General features: G+C 37.6%; 1 protein-coding gene across 1 annotated transcript in view; it reads right to left on the reverse strand.

Moving 5' to 3' along the window:
- ncanb (neurocan b) overlaps positions 1 to 25,237 on the reverse strand; it is a 142,931-nt gene that overhangs the window by 102,754 nt on the left and 14,940 nt on the right. The window contains exon 2 of the mRNA XM_067415880.1: positions 3,586 to 3,659. Coding sequence (XP_067271981.1) covers positions 3,586 to 3,659 — 74 coding nt within the window. The remainder of the gene's footprint in view (positions 1 to 3,585; positions 3,660 to 25,237) is intronic.

A 25,237-nucleotide genomic window follows, 5' to 3' on the forward strand; every position in this document is an offset into this window, starting at 1 on the left:
GATGGAGAGCGAAGCTAAGAGGGCGAGGGAATCTTTATGCATATTATGTGCAGCCTGTCTTGCTCACTGCTGCTGACGCTACAAAAGAAAAGTGCGGGTGGTCCTCAAGTGCCAGACCAGACCAGCCACCAAGCAACTGGTGCAGATGGTAGCAGGCATGCGGGTCAGGGACCGAGAGACTCCCGCTGCCGCTCCTGAGACGTCACAGCCTGGTCTGCAACCCTGCAAGTGCCAGATAAGAACCTGGTCGTCTGAAATCAGAAGAGACTGCTCTGTGAAACAGTGCATACAATACAGCCTTGCCAAAGTTCTTACTTGGGACCTGATCTCGCACAGCGGAGTGTGAAGCGTTTGTGGCGTAGGATTCACTGTGCACAAGCTCTGCATCAGCATCTTCCTTTTTTATGGCAAGTGGGCACGGTATCGCTGCCACTGAGAGCCAATACGGACATTAGAGTGAGTGATGACAAGTATTTAGGTGGAAATGTGAGGAAATGAGGCTTTCTGTAGATGAAAGTGTTTCTTGCGCACTCTCTATTTACTACAGATGGAAGCAGCGGAGGGCGGAATCCAGTCGAGGGGGATTTATCACCGATGTCCAAAAAGACTCATCAGTGCCTGGCCAGGGAAAGGTGTGTGACGGTAATTACCACAAGATGAAAGGACCAGAGAAAAACTGTTTAAAGGGATGGTTCATCCAACAAATGAAAATTCTGTTATCGTTTACCCACCTCGTTAGAAACCTGCATTCATTTCTTCAGTGGAAACCAAGAGACGATATTTTAAATGCTTGAACTTTTTTGTGCATACAATGAAAGTCAATGGGATCCAAAGACAGCATCCCTTATTGTATGGACAAGGGAAAATGTTTTTAGTTTGACAAAAGAAATTTAGCCATACCATTTGAAATGGCAGGAAGGGGAGAGAATTATGACATATTGTAACTAGGGCCGGGACTTTAACGCGTTAATTAAGATTAATTAATTACGTGACTTTAACGCGTTAATTAATTATGCAAAAAAAATAAAAAATTTAACCGCATTTATTTTTGCACCGCGGAACGTTTTTCAATAAATCAGTTTCGACGGACCGATTATACTGGAACACCAACTAGCGCTCCGGAGTCACGACAACAACATGGGTGCGTCTCAATCAGCTCCCTAGTTCAGTAGTCAGGGCACTGATCAGGGAGTCAGCCCATTGACTTATGTCCTGATCAGTGCCCTGACTAGGGAACTAGGGAGCTGTTTGAGACGCAGGGCATGAGTGAACATGAACGAAGAAGCTGATGAGACCGCTTTGCTTGGCCCCGTGGATGGGAAATTTTGTTTTAAAAAACGAAAGAATGGAAGCGTCGTCAAGAGCAGGGTTGTGAGCAAGCTGTACAACAAGGAATCTGTGTATCACCGCAGCACATCGAGCCTCAAATATCACAAATATGCTTTTGCTAAACTTAATGGCAAACATTGCGCTGGTCTGCTGGACTGAAATAAATAAACAATATTTTGTTGATTAAGCTTATGTATTCAGTCATTATTCAATGGTATACTAAAAATACATGTGAAAAATTACTTCTCATTGTTCTCAGGTCAAATATTTATATGCGATTAAAATGCGATTAATTTCGATTAATTAATTACAAAGCCTCTAATTAATTAGATTAATTTTTTTAATCGAGTCCCGGCCCTAATCGTAACTATCCCTTTATGAAACATGGTATAGGGGAAACACTTGCAGTCTGTTTACAGATGACAAGCTCTTTTGCCAAAGGTCACCCAAAAAACCACCAACAACGACAACCAAAAAACATGCAGTCTATGGGCCCTAATTTAAGTGTATGTCCACTTGTGACTAGTTTAACGTCGGGAAAAAAACAGTTGTGCGCCAGGCGCATTATCCAAAATGGTTGTATCTAGTCTTTTAATGAGTCTAGAGTGTGTTTTGGGCATAACATGCAATACACTAATAAGAGTCTCATTTCCCATTCCCTTTAAATGCCAGATGTGCTTGCAGCATGGCGGATTCGCTATTTACAAGGCTGAATTTGTGAGCAGAAAGACTGAATGCTTGTCCAGAGAACAATCCTTTTATTTTTAAGGGTAAGTTCACCCAAAAATGAAAATTCTGTCATTAATTACTTACCCTAATGTCGTTCAACACCCGTAAGACCTCCGTTCATCTTCCGAACACAGGTTAAAATATTTTTGTTGAAATCCGATGGCTCAGAAAGGCCTTCATTGACACCAATGTCATTTTCTCTCTCAAGACCCATAAAAGGCACTAAAGATGTCGTTACAAAGCCCATCATCACTACAGTGGCTCTACAATAATTTTATGACGTGATGAGAATAGTTTGTGTGCAAAAAAAATAAAATAAATAAATAATAATTTTTAACTAATATTTGAACTAATTCAAAACGAATTAATCATGAATCATTCGATTCATGATTCGGATCGCCAATGTCACATGATTTCAGCAGTTTGACGGTTTGACATGGGATCCGAATCATGAATCGTTACGCTGATTCATAACCTTTAGAAACTTTGTTTTGAAATTCGCCCATCACTTTATAAGTCGTTATTTAGTTTTTTTGCGCACAAAAACTATTCTCGTCGTTTCATAAAATCACTGTAGTGAGATGGGCTTTGTAACGACGTCTTTAGTGCCTTTTATGGTCTTGAGAGAGAAAATGACATTGGTGTCAATGAAGGCCTTTCTGAGCCATCGGATTTCAAGAAACATATTTTAACCTGTGTTCGGAAGATGAACGGAGGTCTTACGGGTGTTGAACGACATTAGGGTAAATAATTAATGACAGAATTTTTATTTTTGCGTGAACTAACCTGTTAATATTTAAAACATTTTGTGGGCTGTTGCGCTCCCCTGTGTGTGTAATAAGCTGAGTGTATGTGCATTGTGCATCAGTCTTTAGGTGCAATATTACTAACACACCCTTAACACAAAAAATACTGCGCTTTTGATTTTAGACAAGGTTTTTGTTGGTCAATGGCGCAGTTGTTTTCATTTGCCTCAAGATAGCAATGCACCAACAATGTGTCTGAACACACCTTGCTTTCAGACCAACACGCCCTTGGGTGAACAGATTAGTGCCAGTGCACTTACTATTGAAAAAACTTTATGTGATGGATGTGAAAATGATAACTGCGTCGGGGCTGAAACTAGCAAAAAAAACACTTGCCTGGCCCAGCATTGCATATATAAATGATGGATGGATGGATGGATGGATGGATGGATGGATGGATGGATGGATGGATGGATGGATGGATGGATGGATGGATGGATGGATGGATGGATGGATGGATGGATGGATGGATGGATGGATGGATGGATGGATAGATGGATAGATAGATAGATAGATAGATAGATAGATAGATAGATAGATAGATAGATAGATAGATAGATAGATAGATAGATAGATAGATAGATACTAATTCAGCTGTTGTTGTTTTTTGTGTGAAAAAGTTGTTACTGAGTCAATGAGGGCATTTGATTGACAACTGCGCTTCCCACGACTGAATAGATAAGAGTAAATGAATGCTCAGATTCAGGAGAGAATGACTCACTGTGTTCCAGGGTGAAGAGCAGACACACAGCCAGGAGAGGCTGGAGCGCAGTCAAGCGGAGCTCCCCCAGCATCCTAAAGTACAAACACAGAGAGAAAAAAGAGGTGGATTGATTATAATTTCAGTCATGTCAAAATTAATTATGGTCAAACTACCAAAGACTGCTTTTGCATTTAAAATTTTTTTTTCAGTTTATAGGAAGCAAGCAACCTATGAAACATATTCAGACCATCTTAACTCTCTTGATGTGCTATTGAAAAACAAAACCTCAATGTAGTTTCTCTACCATATGAATGCCATATAAAACTAAATTAGGAAACTTTAAAATAGCATAATAGTGGCACTTAATAATTTTTACTGCAGTTTTCAAGAGTACAGCATTTTTATAGTATTGAAAAACAGTGAAATAAATTGCAACAGACTGTTGTTGTGAAAGCATTTTTTTATTTTTTATGTAATACAGTTTCAGAGGACTGGCTGATCAAATCAAAAACTAGACAGAAAGAATGATAAATAGAGAAACATACAGAATGTTATCTAGACAGACAGAAGGACAGATAGATAAACCAACATGATGAAATGGATAGACAGAATGAAAGATATACAGAGAAACAGAACAACAACTGAACAGATAGATTGATGCACATATGGATAAACAGACAGATCACACTGACTACCTGAGTTCTCATATTTACAAATTACTAAACTAGGATTTAATTTTTTAGGGCCATCAAGTAGATTGAATGCCTGACATCTTCAATCTACATTATTACAGGCAGAAAGTCTTCAGTACAAACCAAGTGTGAGAGAGACAAAGAGCCGCCAGTAAATAATAGATGCTGCGGATTCGACTCGCTGTAGCCAAGGGCGAAACACAAGCCGCTGTCTGAGAGATTGGACAGGGATAACCAGCGTACATTACAGCAGGCCGCTCACCTGCTCTGAGTCAAAGACGAGCGCAAGGACAAATAGAGAGATGTGCTGTCCAGTGCATCAAAATAAATGAGACAATCAGTTCATTCGCGGCTGCACAGTCGATTAATTGCTCAAAATTAATTTGATCTTGTTTAATGGGTTAAATGAACAGTGTGTCAATTCAATAAAAGCTTCTAGCATCTTCCTCTCACACCTTTCCCTGCGTTTCCAACAGGTCTATTTTACGGTATGTTCCTGGGAGTATTCCATGGGAGTCTATCTCGTAATTGTATCTACAGATTGGAGCCATGCAGCTTTTGCTGGCTGTCACAGGCAGGTGACAGATGACAAACCAAGAACCTCCTACATGGAGGTAGGCGAGCGTACAAAAACAACAACTAAGACAGACCCACACACATACTAAAAGAAACCGATACTCAAACAAAAGGAAGCCAATATGCTTGCAGACAAAGAATCTGGTGGCAGGTTTGGAGTATAAATGCCTACAAACAGAGTCCCTTACAGCTCAGTCCATGAATCCGTTTGTATCGTAAAAGATTTTCTTTCTCACAGGTTTTTCATGAAAAAGCAAGGTTTAGATGCTGCCCACTTCCTCTTCACTGTGGGAAGGCAATTGTGTGCTGGTATGCGCTAATCCTGCTGTTGTCTTGCCCAGCCTGGGCTCTCTGATCCTGGAAAAACATCATGCCAGACCTGTGTAGACTCCCACATCCTCCGGCCTCCATCAACTCAGTCTTGTTAGGGCTTAAGCAAGCATCACTACTTTTTAAACTTGGGGTTAGAGGTTTGCTCACATGAGGAGAAGTCCACCATTTCTTAAAAAATATATTTCCACGTGGTGGACAATAAACAACTCCCTTACAAATCCCATAAAGTTGCACTGAAGGTGGATCCAACCTAAACTAGAACATTTAGGGTTTGGGGTATTTCAGCTTCAGCACAAATATCACATAGAGTAACCCGTAGCTCTAGACAGGTGAAGCTGGGAAAGGTGGAGTTCAAACTGCTATAGTGAACACTAACCAGCTACTTAAATGTTGAGCAGCAAGCTCATTGGCTACAGATGAACCAATCATCCTGTGCCATGTAGTTAATAGGGTTACAAAGGGGATGAACATTTTCCAAAAGTTTCCGAAAATTTCCAAAAATTCTTGTAAAGTTTCCAAACTTCTGTAAAGTTTCTGGAAACTTTGCAACCCTAGTAGATGTAAATATCATCAGGTTGCATTCAGGACCCATCAGCCTGTGCCATTTAGAGTTTCATGACTTATGACTTGGTGTATATATATATATATATATATATATATATATATATATATATATATATATATATATATATATATATATATATATATATATATATATATATACACACACACAGGGCCTAAATTTAAAGGGATCCCCTGGTGTTGAGACTTGTATGGCTTAATATAACATAAACAATGTCTCTTACTGAAATATGTAGTAGAAAACCCATGAAAGATCTACGTTATTTAAAAAATCGATTTTATATTTGGACCATGGGCGGCGCCATTTTGTTTGCGTTCTAGGTTGATGACGTAGAATGGTTGCACTCCTCAATCAGCTGGCGTTACCCGTAGCTGTCAGGCACACACACCTGACAGACTACGCTGTCTCAATCGAGATGTTGGGCTGCTCAGTCTCCATGACAGGGGCTGAATCTCAAATCGACCCCTGAAATAGGGCATTATTTGAAGGGACGGTCATTTGTAGTGTTGTCCGACACCATAGTTGACATGCTTGAGTGCAGTCATTCAGTCTCACGTTGCACCGCAATAACGAGTGTACAGCCGATTTACAAACAGCTGTCCGACTTCACGCACTCGTCTTCATTCCCTCCTTCAAGTTGTATTAGTGAACAAAAGTAGGGAATGTTATTTGTGTCTTAAAAATGAAAGTTTAAAGATTGAGGTTAATTCACTGAGCTTGTGCTCAAACTTTAATGCACAAACCAATCCCATGCATCATCATCAAAACATCCTGCCTCTCTTCCTCACGTTCCCCTATCCCATGGTATCTACAGATAGTTCCCTCCGCTGGTTACATTAGGCATTACAGTTAATCTACTGCATATCAACAGTCTATCTATGATATCAACACAGGGAATAGTGATTGAGGGTTATGTATGCGCGCACGCAGTGCGTGTGTGTGTGTGTTCGCGCCGATCTGTTGGGGTGTGTGTAAGTCTGTGAGAGAGAGAGTTTGTGCACACATGTATGTTTGAGTGTGTTTTAAGTACAATTACAAAGCAATTCATTGGTTTTGTTTAACTCTAAAACAATTTTCGAGTTGCGTTGGGCTAAAAATAGCTACGGGTAACGCCAGCTGATTGAGGAGTGCAACCATTCTACGTCATCAACCTAGAACGCAAACAAAATGGCGCCACCCATGGTATAAATAACGTAGATCTTTCATGGGTTTTCTACTACATATTTCAGTAAGAGGCATAATTTATTTTATATTAAGCCATACAAGTCTCAACACCAGGGGATCCCTTTAACACTCGCCAAGTGCCAAGTACGAGTAATGTCTGTGTTGTCAACTATATGAAACGGTGTTACTCAGCAGCTGGCCGGTAACACGGTACAGTATCAGTATATTATATCTGTGCATTCGCTCTTAAAGTAACAGCAGCCTAATATCCCTGCTGTTATAAGTGTTTTGAACAACAAAGGAAAAAGATAATGACTATTCAATTTCTGCTACTGTCAGACCTAGTTGAAAAATCTGAAAATCACTGTTTATTTCATTTGTATTTATTTGTGCTTTTGCTTGTAATTTAATTGTTTGTTCTTTTTATTACTGACTTTTGAATGTTAGTTAGGCTAGTTGTTTTAGCTGTGGTATCGAAATTGGAATAGAGTATTTTAACTGGTATCTAAAATGTTTTTGCAAAAAAGACAGTAAAAATATGGCCGGTACATTTTATATAGCTATATAAACTTACAGTATGAAAAATCTTCCTTTTACTTTCCATCCATTATAACAGGAGAAATGAAAGAGAATGTTCTTTGATTTTTCTTTTCTCCTATGGGCAGAAACTCAAGGAGAGCAGTTACAAAACATCTTAATGCATCCGTCATTGGCAGGCATGCCACTGTGAGTTATTGGACACACTCATGAATCAAGCTAAAGTGTTGCTCCTTCAAAATGCACACATACACATCACACTTCAATACAAACACAGGAGATATGAGCATCCTTTTTTTCATGGCAAGACATAACACAGTTGCCTGTAAATGTCTTTTACATGGTACATTTGCAAAGCAGGTCTTTTATCGGCTTCCCTGAAATGTTTATTGTATCTTTTTGCTTTGTCTCTTCAAATCGAGGCATTTTTTCAAGACAATTCACGGGTGGGTTAAAAGCTCATATCTAAACCCCCACATCTCTATTTGTGATGCAAGACAAACACATTGTGCCTTGAGGGGCATCATAAATGCACCAAACAAACAAATAAATGAATCATAGACATTCATTTCTGTGTGTTTGTGTGCAAAAGAAAAACAGTAAAAGAAAAGGAAAAGAAAAAAGATTGTACACCACAATATGAGCACTAAAACTGTGCAATCTGTCTATTGTATGGTTGATACAGATGGTGGGTCAGCCTGTCGCCATTAGCAACGACACTGGTATCAATACAAACAGGACATGTCAATCACTCTGGGGAGTGACCAGGTCCTGGAGGTTGAAAAGAAAAGAGAAGAAAAGAAAAAGGGAAAACAAAAGAAATACCAGCATTTATTTCCATGCCATTGCATACTGGTTGACGGCTCTGAAACCTCCGTGTCAGTAGCATCCTGTAAGAACTAGGACTTTCCAGCTTAATGTGGTCAAGCTGCTTTTTGGAACTTGGTAGGTGGGTTCATGCCTGTCTACCAGCTCTTACAAGCTTAACCAAGATAATTTACCATGTAAAAACCAGGTTCACCAGTTGCTAGTCTAGTTAGCTAGATAGATAGATATTGATAAGATAGAAGAACTATAGGCCGATGGAATGATAGACAGAGCAAATAAAATGAACAATAAACAGATACAGTGCAATCAAAAAATGAATGAACAAATGAATGATTGATTGTTAGATGACAATATTATTACATTATAATAATAGAACAATTGAAAAAACAAGAGTGACAGATGGACAATAGACAGAACAAAGATAAAATGTCAGATAAAACGAATGAGAGAAACAAATAACAGAATGATGGATGGATGGATGGATGGATGGATGGATGGATGGGTGGGTGGGTGGGTGGATGGATGGATGGACAAATGGATGGACAGATGGATGGACAGATGGATGGTTGATAGATGGAGGGATGGACAAATGGCTAGCTGGATGGATGGATAGAAGACAAATTGATGGATGGACAAATGGGTGGGATGGATGGAAAATTGGATGGATGGATGGACAGATGGATGGATGGATGGAATGTCAAATGGATAGAATGAATGACAGAAGGAATAGCAGTCATATACCGAATGACAGAAAAAAAACAACAGTCATAAAATGAACAACAGAAAGAATGTAAGTCAGATGGATGGATGGATGGATGGATGGATGGATGGATGGATGGATGGATGGATGGATGGATGGATAAATGGGAAGGTGGATGGATGGATGATGGATGAAACGTCGAATGGATAGAATGAATGACAAAGAACAACAGTCATAAAGCGAATGACAAAAAGAATTACAGTCATAAAATGACAGAAAGAGTATAAGTCAAATTAAACTGGATGGATGATAGATGGATGAACAAATGAATAGGTGCATGGATGGATGGATGGACAAAAGTAGTAGGTGGATGGATGGATGTATCAATGAATGAACAAATGGGTAGGTGGATGGTTGGATTGAGCACCAAATGGATAGAATAAATGACAGAAAGAACAAACAGTACATATAACGAATGATAGATGGAAAGAATGAATCATAGAAACTGGCTCCAAATTCCTTATAACATTGTGCATCCATTTACCAAGGGTAAAAAGTTCAGCAACTCTAATTTACATATTCAGAACAACACATTTCTACACGACCCAGTCTGGCTTTGGGACATATAGAGTGCCATGAAGAAGCTGATACTGATGCAGAGGCTTCGCTGCCATCTGGGACTGTGAGACTGTGCAGAAAAAACTTCTGCAGATGCATTCAGACTAGTCATCTAAACACACCATATGGTCAGACGCACAACACTGGGGATATTCCACTCCCTGACCACCAAAACTGATGAATGTTTAATATGTTTGCACGCCTTAGAATTGGCGCCTTAGTCAAAAATTTGACTCGAGTGGATTGAAATATAACAGCCTCCATCTCACCTCATTACTGGACTTCTCAAGCATGTGAACATGCAGGTGCGTGTATCATTCGTCTGGCAGCCTGTCGCATGTGTTTACACGTGTGTGTGTGTGTGTGTGTGTCCTCTTTCACTGACAAGAAAAGATGCAATTAAGTAGAAGACAGGCAGAGAGGCGGTCGACACATTAACACTGGTCTAGTGCAAGTATGCTGTCACCCACAGACACAAACTGAAGTGGTTTTCACACATGCCGTTCCGTGAGCTCAATGGGCACTGATTGCCTTTAATGTAGCAGGATGCTGCTAGTGTGCGAATGAAGGGACGGGAGTTTGTTTTCGCCGAGAGAGTGTCAATATGTCCGTTCCTTTCACTTTTTTCCTTATGAACATCCTTATGATGTTCACAGACTAGACTCTAAGACTGCTGAGCTAAAAACGAAATCTGGATCACACCATCCAGATTAGGAGATTATGATAGAATTTAACATGTCTGGGTGATGTTAAATGCAGAAGGTGCAACTCATTTCTTATAAGCTCATTTTGCATCTTTTTTTGGTCCGAAATAGTATGCAAGATTATTATTTTTGCACCCCAAATCACAGTATATCGCCAAGCATGCCAAAACAAGCTATGCAAGATTGCATAGTACATCTAGGACATTTTGCAAAGTGTGCATAAAAAGTACAGATAGTATGCAAACTGAGGGGTGGAAGAAAGCATGGATGCACTTTTTGAAAATACCCGTGGCATACTATTTTTAGTTTAAATATAGATATGTATGCAAGCTGTATTTATATGCAAATTAATATTAAAGATTAGAAGTAGTGCAAAAGTTGAAAATCCACTAGAAATAGTACGCAGGTCTGCGTAATATAGTAGTACACATTGGCTTTGGCATACTATAGTTTTTTCTTATCAGTAATGTATATTAGGGTTTGGTTATATGTTTTAATAATTTGGTATTTCTTATATATATATATATATATATATATATATATATATTATTATTATATATATATATTATTATATATATTATATATATATTACTGCTATATATATATATATATATATATATATATATTATTATTTTTTTATTATTATTATTATTTTTTTTTATTGTAGATAGTACAAAGTACTGGAGAGATTACTTACAAGTCCATTACAGAATACAAATTACATGATAGAAGTTAGTAATGCAATGTAATCTATTACATTGCATATTTTAGGTAATATATTCAGATTACTTTTAGATTACTTTTAAAGTAACTTGTCTATAACATTGATTTGAATAGTATAAACGTATAAACCATATTGATAAAAAAACTGAGAAAGAAAAATGTTTTGTAATCAACAACAAAGTGCATTAAACTAAATATTTTCTTTTGGCAACACTTTATAGTAAGGTTACGTAGTTACATGTTACTACATATACTTACTATATTAATAACAGTAAATTATCCATAATTACAATTAACCCTAACTGTAACTCTATAGTATCTACATGAAGTTAATTAATATTACTCATTACTTATTTGAGTAAGTACAATGGAACTATGTCACTTTAAAAAAATAAGTGTAAACTTTATTTCTTTGAGTATTTAAGTATTTTAAAATGAAATATAATGTATTTTTGGAATCTGATTATGTATTCCAAATTACTACTCAGCACTGATAGTAGATCCAAAAAAAAGCAAGATACCACAAAAACGACCAAAAATAACCTTTGTGACGTCTCCACTTCAGGCCTTTAAAACCGCTCTCAAATCTCCCTTATTTACAGTATGTTTTGTTAATTTATTGTTTGTCAAAAAATTTCCACCTCTTGCTTTTGTAACTTCTCTTGTATATTAACCATCTTTGTCTGTTCCAACGGGTTGATCATGTGTTCTATACTGACTGTATACTTGTATATGTGTTCATGTCAAGGCCGTACCAATTGAACCTTGAACATTGATGGGGACCCAATAAACAGAACAGTGTACACAATTCTAGGTCTAATAATTCTAGTTGGGAAATAATCATGTTGGGACTATTTGAAAATATATCGTTCGTCTCAAGATTCTTCCTGTTAGTCATGTAAAGTCAAGTCAACTTTATTTATATAGAGCTTTTACAATGACAATTATTTCAAAGCAGCTTCACAGTGTTAAACAGGACAATATTGCAACAAAATATTGCAGTTGTTCTGGAGAAAACGGTGATGTAATCAGCTCATTTTATCATATAGTGACAATGCGGGCAGATCAGTAATATAGTTTATACAATTAATTAAGACCTAATAAATAAATTTTATTTGGATATTAAGTTATATAACTTACATCTAAATTTTAGTGTCCCTCACTGTTAGTGAATAAATACATAGAGCCGCTATTAACACTCAAAATCCTTAGTGGTCTGGTGGTAGAATTTTTGTAAACCGGTTACAGGTTACAGGTTCTAATCTGCACTCATTTTTTTCTTTTTTGTTTTGTGATTTCACCAGAAAGAATAGTCTTTGCAATGGAATTAGGAGATAGATTAATGCGCTCTTCTGTGTGTGAAGACACGAGCCAAAAGAAAACGTAAACCCCGCCTACTTTGATTTGATTGGCCATCTCAATCATTTTTGACATTGACGAGCGCCATTAGACCTGAGGCAGACCAGATTAAAAATTAAACTTTTTTTCATTTAGCGCTGTGTAATGAAATGCAGGAATTTCAAATTGGTGGGACAAATTGGCCATTTCTCATTTTTGGGGGGGACTTGTCCCTTTCAATGTCAATAGTGGTTACGGCCCTGGTTCATGTAATCTATCAACTTCATGTAAAGCGCCCTTGGGTTCTTTAAAGGCGCTATCTAAATAAAACGTATTATTATTATTAAGATTTGAGGGGCGCAAAAGGCTATATTGAGGAGATTTTAAGGCATGGATTCAAACCTGCATTTTCCAAATGAGCACCAAGGCTCATCACATCTGGGGTACAAATTGCTAAACCATGACTTAATCATCCCAAGTTAAATGAAAATATTGATTTCAGTTAACAAGCAGCATTGAGTAATCTGCCTTTTATAGATCTTAGAAAAGGCGTCAAGGACAAAATGTGGCGTCCTCCCCTTTTTACAATCCCCAACTGCAACCTAAAAGTGATTGACTATACCTTACCCTTCATTCAAATGGGCAATCCAGCAGCTAATTGAGCTTGGCAATAACGGCTCGACTGGTCGAGGGAGCTGCCATGTCTCCAAAAGAACCAAATGAAACGAGTTTCTCCATCTCAACGTCTCGGAGCCGAAGCTGAAGCTTTGAAAAATGAGGTGACAGGGAGCTTACATTGCGGGGGCTCGGCACAGGCAATTTCAAACATTTCCTGCTTTTAATTTGCACTTTCAGGCACGCCGACACTTTCGACAGGCGACGACGGGAAATATTTAACTTGCTCTTCTGTGCATCAAGGTCCTTCCCTGTGGAATAAAAAGTGACTAGAAAGCACAGTAAGACATGTTGATGTTAAGCAGTCAGTGCAAAGGACATGTGTGTACTATGAGCGTTACATACACGAGCAATTAATTAAAAAGTCACCACACTGAACCGAAACTTTCAGTCCAGAACCACTGCAGGAGAAAGCGACCAACAACAAAAAGCAGATATAAATGACCCAGCTCTGCTTGCTTCTGACTGGGAACTGTAAAGGTGGCTCAGTTAATCAAAGTTTCTAGACTGTCGGCTTTGAATCACATCTAGGAAGCGCGCATCAAAACTACGGCTTTGAACTCAGGGCAGTGCTTTCCCCAGCACACATGAAAAATCTGCAAAAAACCTTTGTACAAAAGGAAACTAGTGTTATGTCGCCAAATTCGGCAGATGCGAGACAGAAATTGACAAAACGCCATTGCAGCGAACATCAGGCAAAGATTATGACATATGCTATGTGAGAGATTGAGCCTTGGCAGCATCTTCCTATTGATACAACCCAGGTTTTTGGATCCTTTTGTGCTATTTCCCATAACTGATCCACGTTTTTACACCTTCTGTTATTGGAGTTAGAATATTTGGCATTAGAAAAATGCAAAAGAGACGTGAAAGTTTCGGAATAGTTTTGCAGGCAAAAAAATGTCTTTATGAAATCACACTAAATAGGAACTTTTTCCAGCTAATTAATTTTAATTAATTTAGTCTGTAATTTAGAACAAAGGCTATATAAAGATAACAATATCACAATATTTTAAAATAGTCACATTTTCACATCACAAAAAGTGGCAAAAAACATAAATTTGAGTGCCAATCAGATTAACTTTACCCAGTAAAAGAATATAGTTTACAATATTTTACTGTACATTACGTCAGGTTTTTAAAACCTATACCATACATTTAAATACTGTATATAGTAAGTGAATGGCTGTTAAACTCTAAAATGCACCGTAAAAGTGACAATGCAATAGCGTTGTGTAAAAAAAGACTGAAATCTGTCATTATCCACTGAATACTGATTATTATATATAAAGTCCAACATCCTATTTATGAACAAATTGTTCTTTGGATCAAATCTTTCCAATGAATCAGCTGATTCAGATGTTGATTCATTATGATTCAATATGGCAAATCTGACTGATTCAATTCAAGAGCTTTTAACATCTTGCCTGAGGAGAAGATTTCAGTAAATTACACCCTAAATTCAGTCTGTTTCTCATGAAAAGCTATTATTTAACCCTCTGTCTCTCTTTGTTTGGTGGTTACACTTGGCTGCTTCACGGAAGCCTTGAAATGTAACTACTTATTTTTTTCCCAGGAAAACCAATGTAATATATTTTTGTTCATTAATTCAAGAATTTTGAGCTATTTTCATTAACTATTTTTCCCCATATTTTTTTCCTAATATATTGTTCAATTATTTTTCAATTAAAGCAGTATTTCAATGTTAAAATAGAAACACAGCATTTAAATTCCAATTTTTGTAGGTGCCATCTGGTGGGAGTAAAAAAATTATTTAAAAAAACTAATGCTGGTGTAACCACTAGATTCCTATATAGTTGTATATGAAGTGGCTTAATCAATCTGGGTCTGATCTGATTTCAACCTCTTATTTGAGTCTTTTGGCTCATTTTACCTTAATGTTATAGCCACACCAGTTTACTTGTGTGTATCAGTGTGTGTATCAGTGTCTGTTTTATACTATTGTGTAAGCTGCTCTTCCTTGCTGTTTATGTTTTACTGCATTGTGGCTGAATTATTGGTTTTATTTCAATTTATTTAATTAAATAAAAAATCTTTTTGTATTAATTCTTTTTATTTTTATGTATTTCCCACTCATTTCCCATGTCGGCCATTTTTGACCATGAAGGAGCCAAGCGTGACCTTTTTTTCGACCTTTTAACATTTCATTTTTTTGTGTGTTCACATAGCTAATGCGACAAAAGTCACCAAGACTTATCCTATTCCGTTGAAGGAAAACATTTTAACATTTCAAAATGTAATTTATTTTGTCATATCTGACCGAAGAGGATATTGATGGTTTTTTGTCCTCTTCAGTCTTCATTCACAACCATTATATGGAAAAGAGTGCCGCTTTTTGGTGATGGTGATGAACTATTTCTGCAAGTATAATCAGTGTCATTTCATGCACACTCATTGTTTGAGTTCATCAAATGTGGGAGCCACAAACTAGGATTGAGCCACTGGAGTGCCAGTACCAGCTTTATCTTGCTGGTGCATTGAATCCCACAAACTGGCAGGAACAATGGAGCATGTAGGCGTGCGTGAGTGTTTATATGAGCCAGGCTCTCCGAACAGGTGTCAGAACAGCTTTTATCCATTCAGCCCGCACCACTTCTCTGGATCCCTTTCTGAAAACATGACTCCATCATCCCCCAAAAGGAAGCATATGGCAAGTCCACTGCGTGTCCCCCCTAAAATCACACAAAACTAATCGAAATCACACCAAAACACAAAGGAATTCCCCTCTGACCTCCGACACAGTCTGACAGATGGGGAGGGATGGAGGCCAACCACCCCGAAAATCACATTCACACACATCCGCAGCTCGACACTATGTCTTTTCATGCTGAATAGCTGCAGTGTGCGACAGCTTTGAATTGTTTTTCATGAATTTATGACACGTGGGTGAACAGTGAAACATTTGACATCAAAAAAGAAGCTGACCAGAAAGCGAATTGCAATTTTGATACGACAAGCAAGAAGATTCAGGCGGAAAATAACAAAGTCTAACCAGATCTTATTTTGACAACGTGCTGCTGACATACCAAAATATAAAACAATGCATTATATATATTTATCGAGCACTACTCTGGCAAGCGCTTCGATTCAATTTTCTCAGAGACATGCGCTCAGGGGAGAAAAAGAGCTGGCAAGGGAAAGACAAACAAACCAGCAGAAATAAAGTGATGGGCTCGGAGGGAAGAAAGGGTAACATAAGAAAAGACAGAAAAGTGAGACAGGAAGAGGACAAGCTTTCATGAGATCCGAACACAAGACAAAGAAGCCTAGATGGTCAAAATAGAGGGATTAACACTCGAATAGCTGTATTAGAAAGCTTTATCCAGTCTGTTTATCCGGGCTCATTAAAATAATCACACTTAAAGCTCTTAATGAGTTTCATGAAGCTGTAGATGTCTCCAGTCGGAAACTGAGGCGTTAAAAGGGGGATTTTCAAATGAAAACTAGAGGTGAGAAAGAAGACAAGGAAAAAATACCTCCGAACAAAATCGCTCAAAAGTGTAAGGGTCACACCAATATTCCTTCGTCTCAGTCAGACATAATGGACCCCTGGTGCCATATTGATTCAGAAGCATTGACTCGTTGCAATGGCGGCGTGAGCTCCATTTGCAGCTTTTTATTTACTTATCTCCAGCAGTTTGATGTAAAACCTAATAAGAGCATCCAACAAAGCAACGCTTTCTCATTTTCGAGGACGTATGGCACACCGCCACAAGCAACGTTGTCAAAACAAATGGCTTGTCTTGGATATTCACCAGCATACAGAATGGATCAGAATTCATTGCTCATTTAAATGGACCGTTCAAGCAAAAATGCTAATTCTGCCATGATTTACTTCACCTTCATGCCTATAGGACTTATTTTCTTCTGTGAAACACAAAAGGTGATATCTTGGAGAACATTCACACTGCTCTTCGTATCATATTTTATCATATTCTATTCCGCAATCTACTACATGCCTACTGTCTTCTGATGGATAGTTTATACTTATTAATAAAAGGCATTTTAGTATAATTGTAAAAATGTTCACCTTCAGGTCAAGGTTCACGTGTTTTTGTGGTGCAATCTGTACAGTTTTTTTTTTTTATATAAAGTAAAAATACGAATAACTTTTGAATAGTTAGTGAAATTTCGTGATGACCGCTTACTGAAATTAAGTTTACAGGATTATCCATAAATAATTTATTAGGAAAGCCATGTTGAAATGTCTCACATATGATACATCAGGGATTTGAGGAATGTTTATTTGCTCAGGTCTCAGTTATCATTGTATTGCATTGCATTATGTTTTGCCCCAAACAATAAAAAGTACAAAAATCTGACCATAAAATTAAGCTTTGAAATATCATCTAACAAAGACAGATTATTGGGAGTTATAGAGGGAGAGAGATATTTTATGCATTTTAAATGTATTCTATTAAACTGTTGTAAAGATCTCATTGTTTTACATGAAAAAAAATTGTTTCACACTTTCTCATCATATAAATATCAGCAATTGCACAAAATTAATGCTATGATCCAGTCTATGATTGGATTATTATTGTAGTGATTATTATATGTTTGGCAAAACCTAAATGATGGAGTGTATAGTTTTCCATTTCTTAAACAACAATGTAGGAAGACACATCATGGCTATATTCCAGGAGGAAAATGTCAAGAATCATCAGGCTCAAATTGTGTAAGAGTTCTCCAAAAATTACTGGGTTTTATAGACAAGTTGGTTGAACCTTAATGTTATTAAGCGACGAGGATACTTTTTGTACACAAAAAAGCTGTTTAATATTGATGATCGTGTTATTTTACATTTGCATCTGTTTACATATAATAACATTGCATGTTTCTGCTTCTTCTTCGCTTGTGTTTTGATCAGTAGATTCAGTTCTCTGTCAGAGGATGTGTCATAGTGCCCCCTACCGTATAAAAGAGAAAACAGATATCCGAAAATTTACGTAAAAAACGTTATCTGATGCTGTTCACATTGTAAACACAGTGCAGCGCTTCCAGGTTCTACGTCAGAACACATCCATCGTGGTGCTCATGTGAGCAGCGTCAGAGACTAACACGGAAGAGAAGAAATGTTCGTTTTTGTGTGAGCTAACCCTTTAACAGCCCTTGGTCACATATTGGTTAAGAGTGATGTGAACGTTCTTCAAACCATCTCCTCTTATGTTCCATGGCAGAAATAAAGCCATACAGGTGTTGAACGAGTTAATTATCATTTACTAGGAGTCTAATAGCCAGACAAAACATGCCATCTTATGGACCTCTTGCATCGGAAGTAAGTCACTAGAAATCCAGGGCACTATTTCTGGCTTTGTGAGAGACTCTTGACTGCTGGCTTTTGTTCCCAAGGGCGCTATTTAACCAGCCCTTCTGCCCTTCCAAATCTTCTGTGTTGGACCGTCAATACAAGTTTTCCTCTGTATATTTTTCAAAGCCAAATGGCAAAGAAAGACACGTAATTGGGTTTAAACAGTTCAAAAGAGTCTCAAAATAATTAGTGACAAAAATCAAAGTGTCCAGTGGTATTTATCAAGCTCTGCCTCCTTTCAAAAACGGGAAGGGGGTGAAATGAAAGGAGCAGAGAGAGAAGACAAGGAGGCGTAAAAAGATTTCAACATATACAAAGAAAAACTTGGAAAATTTTGCACCCTTGAGAGAGTTTATTTGAGGGCACTCAAGATATGTAGATATACAGTAGATGTTTGTAGAAGAGTACCAGTTCATTGGTGCAATATTGTGTTTACTATTCTTTGACATCTGTTGGACTCAGTTTTACCATGGTTTGTGTCGAGGAACATGATGACAGTCTTTCTAACACATTTTTAAAAGCATAAAGCAACATGCTGGTCTGTCTGACAGTGTCACGCCATCTGTCAACAGATTTAATGTATTCTTCCAATAATTCAGACCGAGACAGATCTGTTCAAGAAACAACTAGAGAGCAAGAAAGTGGTAACAAATTCTTTGCAAGCGCATCTCAAGGGCTTTGTCTTGGTTGCTCGCGACAAAAATGGTAATGAACAAATTTGCAAACATGAAAACAGCTGCTCCACATTAAATGTGACAAAGTGTGGTTTCTCGAAGAATCTAAATGATGTGATATCACCTTATTCAGAGCTCTAAATCTTTATAACAATGTGCATTGCCTGTTTTATTTGAGCAGGGAATAATTCAATACGCCATGTCCCCATTTAAAGTCTCTCTTTACAGTAGCATGGCTGCTATTTTTCCAAGCGAATAAATATTTAAAAGACGCCTCTCTATCATTTTAAAGTGTCTCTTTACTTTACAATACAGGACGGATATCGCACAGATGACCATAAAAACCTTAGGACCCGCAATAAAGTTTTTTATTTGATTTCTTTTGTGCAAGTGAAACAGGCAGAAACAGAAGAAAAAACCCTCATATTTAATGCTAGACATAGGCTTATTTTAAACAACAAAGAAGAGGCAATCCCGTTTAATACATTAACATGAGTGTAAATTCAATATTAGCCCAATTCATATCTTATGCTCCCAACTGAATTCTCATTTTGAACTCAATATTTTGCACTCATTTACAACAAAATTACCTAATTGTAGACAAAAGTGAACAGATGTGGTCTTAATATCAAATTCACTTATAAATAGTAAATGCACTGCCACCATTTTGGTCATTTAATTGTCTTTTACCTAAATATCATCCAACAGGTTTCTAGGTCTCTGGCTTAATTAAAGCAATGTAAAGCGAGCGGCACGGCCCACATGGCACATGCGCTGCACTGATCAAAGAGACAGTGTTATTGATGAGAGTGGAAGGGTAGGGCAGATGTTCTCATTCATAATGCTGCCGCCTGATCCCAAAGCATGTGGGACTGGAGGTAATAGCATTTAATCCTGTTGTGTGTTTAATTAATCTCCTTTTGCAATTGCAATGGAGAATTACACTGGTATTTCTCAGATTAGGAAATCTTACATGATAATTTGTTACCGGACATCTAACATATTCACGGGAAGAACGTGCGTTATGTGTCTTATTAGGCTGTCAAGCTGACATTTGCACTTTCTTCGCCATCTATTGTGATTGTGTCATGCTTAAGCACTGGTTTATAGGAAGCTGCATTTTGAGGTTGTTGCGGGCACATTGGCACAATTTCCATTGATAACAGTGTTGCTAGGGCATTGCTAGACATTGCTACACTGTAAACAATTTTTTAGAAAAAAAGTTACCTGGTTGCCTTAAAATTTTGAGTTCATTGAAATTAAAATTTTGAGTTAATACAATGAAAAAATTTTGAGATTCGACAGCCTTTATTAAAATATTATTAAAAGATTTTGTAAGCAAATTGGGTAATTATGTGTGTGTTATTTCTGATGACGCAGTGAAACATGCCAAATTGTGCTATTTTCATGATTTATCACATTTTTTATGTGGTTCAGATTCAAAAATATTTTGAGTTTCTATTTATTAAACTAATTTCCTTCATTGTATCAACTCAAATTTTTAATTTCAATAAACTCAAAATTTTAAGGCAACCAGGTTACTTACTTTTTTAAGTTTAACCAACAAAAACCACCACAAATTTTTTACAGTGTAGTGTTTTGGGTGGTTGCTAGGGTGTTAACCATCATTTTGAAAGATGAAATTTCCACCATATATTAGACAGCGCTTTCCCGTCATTGACGTAAATTTCCGGCTTTCCGTGTTTCTCAGTTATACGATAGGGGACATTATGACACATCTTCTGACAGAGTCATTACTCTCATTACACTATTCATTAATCTCCTGATCAAAACACATGCGAAGAAGAAGCAGAAACATGCAATGTTATTATATGTAAGCAGATGCATTTGTAAAATAACGCAATCATCAATATTAAACATATAAATCAAAACTGCCTGTTACTGAATTAAATGTTGACCCAGGACTGTGAAGCTTTTGGCTGTTGATGGACTCTATTTACTCCATCTTTGTTTCGATTATCGGTCTGAATCCGATCCAGATGTAGTCTTAAAGGGGTACTTCAGCGCTGGGAAGATGAATCTGTATTTAAACTGGGTCATCAATGCAGTAGAAATGTGAAATTATTTTTGAATTTGGTGTCTTCTAGACTGAGAAAAGACAGAAAATGTATTTTTGTCCCATGGGGATGAAAGACTACAATTCCCAGAATGCTTCGCTGCCCTGTGAGGCCATTCCCAACGCCAACAACTTCATTACTGTGACTGAGTTAGAGACACTACAATTAAAAACTGAACGTGTCTGTTCAATATAATGAGTGAGTCACCGCGCGAGTCTCACAGCACTGAGCACTGACTGCAGGAGTGATGAGAGCTGAGGTAATCGCGACTACATTCACGGCATACATTCACAACGCGAGTTCAGTCTGGCGCGTTTCAGTTCATGCCTTTGCAAGCTTAACTTTCATAGAAATGAATTTGAGAAGTTAAAAGACTTACATTGCTCACCATAGCTCCGTTTAAATGATCCTGTCTGCAAGCTGAGCTCTCCCTGCAAGCTGAGTGTAATCTCCCATCCCCCAATGCCGGATTCAAAACATGCGGAAATGGCTCCCTCTGCTGGCTGTAGTCTTTAGCCTCTGGGCAAACATTCCTCCTATGATGCAAAAATCGTCATTTTGCATCATAGGAGGAATTTTTCCAGAAATAAAATGCATAAATCTCTCGTCTCAGGGAGATATGAGAGGGGAAAGCACAATAATTTGAATATTCTCCAGGGTTTCTACTGATACAAAGCCATATGCTAATCGCTGAAGTAACCCTTTAAAAGAAAATATGATTTTCTTAGCTTTTTGCTCAAAATGTTTTTTTAATGAAACTTACCCACATTCAAGTGTTGATTAAAAATAATTAATTAAGCTAGAATTAAAAACAGCTTCTGCTAAAAAAAAAAAAACTTTCTTTTGGTTTATTGCATTTTCAGATATTCATGCAAAATATATTCTAGAGGGTCATGAAACATTTGTGAACAGTGGCTGGCAAAAAATTTTTCCAATGCTGGCAGGGACTTTTTAAGTCCCCCTGTAATGAAAATCAAATTTTTAAAAATGTTTATATGGTGTATGGTTTTATGGTGTTTTTAACATGCTTTAAGGAAAACCATGCACAAATTTAAATGTCAAAACCACTGTTAAGTACTTTCTCTTAAAAACAGCAGTGAGCCAAAGGCCGTCTCAAAAATGTGAATATCAACTGTATTTCTGATGTCACAAACTACGTAACCAATCATGCCAATGTGTGGGAAGGCTTTAGTATATCATTAACTATGCTTTGAAGCAGGGGGGTCTAAAGAGCAGGGGGGTCTAAAGTGTTCCCGATATATTTTTCTGTTGATATGAAAAATCGCGTACAATTAGCAATATGCAGAGTGAATAATGTATATGATGTATATTACAATGTTAACTTATGATGAACTATATGCCTTTCTCCACCGAAGTTATATGATGTTCAAAGTGTTTCTAAAGATGCTAATGTTTAGAAGGCAGCTGTCTGACTCTGAGATGGTGAAGAGGAACATGGTGTGTGTAACATTAGCAACACATTATAAGCTGTTTGATAAAGTAGTCAAGCAAAAGGCTAATCATATTTATTACTGTTATGGGTCCGACGTTGTGAAGAGCTAAACCGTTTTGCAGAGTTTACAGTAAAGTTGAGCGAGTGGGTCTCTGAGCTAAGGTGAGTGAGTGGAGGCGGAACTAATTTGCATATTCATGTATCTACGTATACAAAAAGTAGCAAGGACGTAGAGTTACAGAGTTACAAGCTATTTTAAGGCATGAAGAATTTTGTTCACTAGAACTTTTTTGATCAAAGATGAGTTTTAGGGATACAATTATTGACTACATGGGACTTAAAAAGACTTCTTAATTTTACATGATCATTAGTTTGTCGCTTCCTGTCTAAGAGGGCAATTCTTGGCCTAAAAATTCTGCAATGAGGCAAGATGTCACATCACCAGTCTTCCTCATCTTCATCAGCTGCAGCGAGAAGGGAATTCAATCTGGAAACCTTGTGCTCGCTACCTCAGAATGTGACAGGTACTGACTATAACATGATACACAGTCTCTCCCACTTCACCTATCAGCCTGGATTTTCTCTTCCCCTCCTGCTGAGAACAATATGAGTGTGTCAGATGGCAGTGCAGAAGTCTGATGAATGGTAACACTGCAAGGGATTTGCTCAGATTTCCACCAGCTACACCAACCAGAATACTCCCCACCTACTCGATTATTTCCATCATAACAGAGACTGAGATAGAAAGTCGGTTGATAAGGTGAGACAGCAATCAACAGTCTGGAATCCAAGAGCAGAAGAGACGCTAAGAAAAGGAATATTTCTTACTCATATTATATAGTCCTCATCTTGCAGGTCAACTTAAGTTATCGCCACAATGTATTTAAAATGCAAGCAATGTATTAATCTTGATATCTGAATAACCGGTAAGTGCAGTAGCCTTGAAATGCCTTCAGGATTTAATTTTCTAGTGGAGGTCACATATTTGGATACCTCGGTTCAAAATGGAATAATACCGTTTATGTGTATGACAGTCTTTTTGAAAATATGCACATTTTCCAACTCCCCTAGAGTTAAAAAGTTGAGTTTTATTATTTTCAAATCCATTCAGCTGATCTCCGGGTTGGGCATTAGTACTTTTTTAGCATAGCTTAGCGTAGATAATTGAATCTGAATAGACCATTAGCATCTTGCAAGTAATTGAGTTTTGATTTTTTTTTTTTTAAACCTGAATCTTCTCTAGTTACATCATGTAAGACCGACAGACAATGAAAAGTTGTGATTTTCTAGGCTAATATGGCTAGGAACTATACTCTCGTTCCTGCGTAATAATCAAGGAACTTTACTACCGTACCATGGGTGCAGCGGCGCAATGATATTGCGCAGTGCCTGAAAATAAGCTAACTTCCGTCAACATAACCAACATGACAACCTGCTTGCCTTGTAACCATGGAGACATTTGTGAGAGACGATTCAGAAGATATTTACTTTGGTAAAGATATTTGCTTTGATCTTGAACCGTATCTATTTGAACTGGAATACACTGAAGATGGGCTTTTGGAACATAAAAGTGTGGCTGAACAGACTGGGGCAGAAGGGAGGAGGCGAGCAGATTCAAACCTTAACAACGCACAGAACCATGGCTAATCGCACAGGTAAATCCACTGCCTGATTTGCTGGGCAGTGGATTTACTGGATTTCCTGATTTACTACACAAACTTATTGCCGGTCACGTTGGAAGTTACCTAGCTGGGGACTATTTTCAGGCGCTGCTTAATATCATTGCGCCACCTCACCCATGGAACGGCAGCAAAATGACTTGATTATTACGCAGGAATGACAGCATAGATCCTAGACATATCAGCCTAGAAAATCACAGCTTTTCATTTGTTTATTACACAATGTAACTTCAGAAGAGTCAAGTTCTATTTTCCAAATCATATTCTAACTCCGGTCTAGCGCACACGTTGTCTCACGTTGTTTCCCTGTCACTTCTTGCGTGTTTAGTTGTAAAACAACTTTGCAGATGGGAAAGAGATGTCTGTGATTCTTCCTCTTGTACAGTCATGCAGTATGCAGTGTGAAACCCCCTGTTGCTGATCCATCGTGCAGTGTGAACACAGCAGTGGCTGAATGCTACCCCAGATTGTCATGCAGTGTGAAAAGAGCAGTGATCTGACGAGTTTGAAAGTCATGCAGTCTGAACTCGACAATTTGTTAACAAGAAACAGCTCATAAGAATCCTTTGGCCATTTACAATCAGACAACACTGGTCATGCTGTATATGTTTTTGTTTTACCAACAAGAAGCGCTGACTCATTTTTTTGTGAACCAGAATTAATTGGTCACTGTACGTTTGATTCAAGAAGCAGCTCATAAGAGTCATTCATTTGAGAATTAGACAAAAAATGCCGGCTTAAAGGGACTTGAATCATACTATGATGTACTATGATGTTCATGCTGTATATTTGGAACACACTAGAAAGAACTGATACATAAGATTGTTATGTATTTGTTCATGAATCGGACTGGTCAAGCTGTATGTTTTGGAATCAAAAAGAAGAGGCTCACAAGGTCATTCATCCATGAATCAGATTACTCTGGTCAAGCTGTTCATAACAGTTCATAACAGAAATTAGTTTGTAGAGTATTGAGTCATAGA

Source organism: Pseudorasbora parva, chromosome 14, assembly GCF_024679245.1.
Source record: "Pseudorasbora parva isolate DD20220531a chromosome 14, ASM2467924v1, whole genome shotgun sequence".
In the NCBI taxonomy this organism is placed as follows: domain Eukaryota; kingdom Metazoa; phylum Chordata; class Actinopteri; order Cypriniformes; family Gobionidae; genus Pseudorasbora; species Pseudorasbora parva.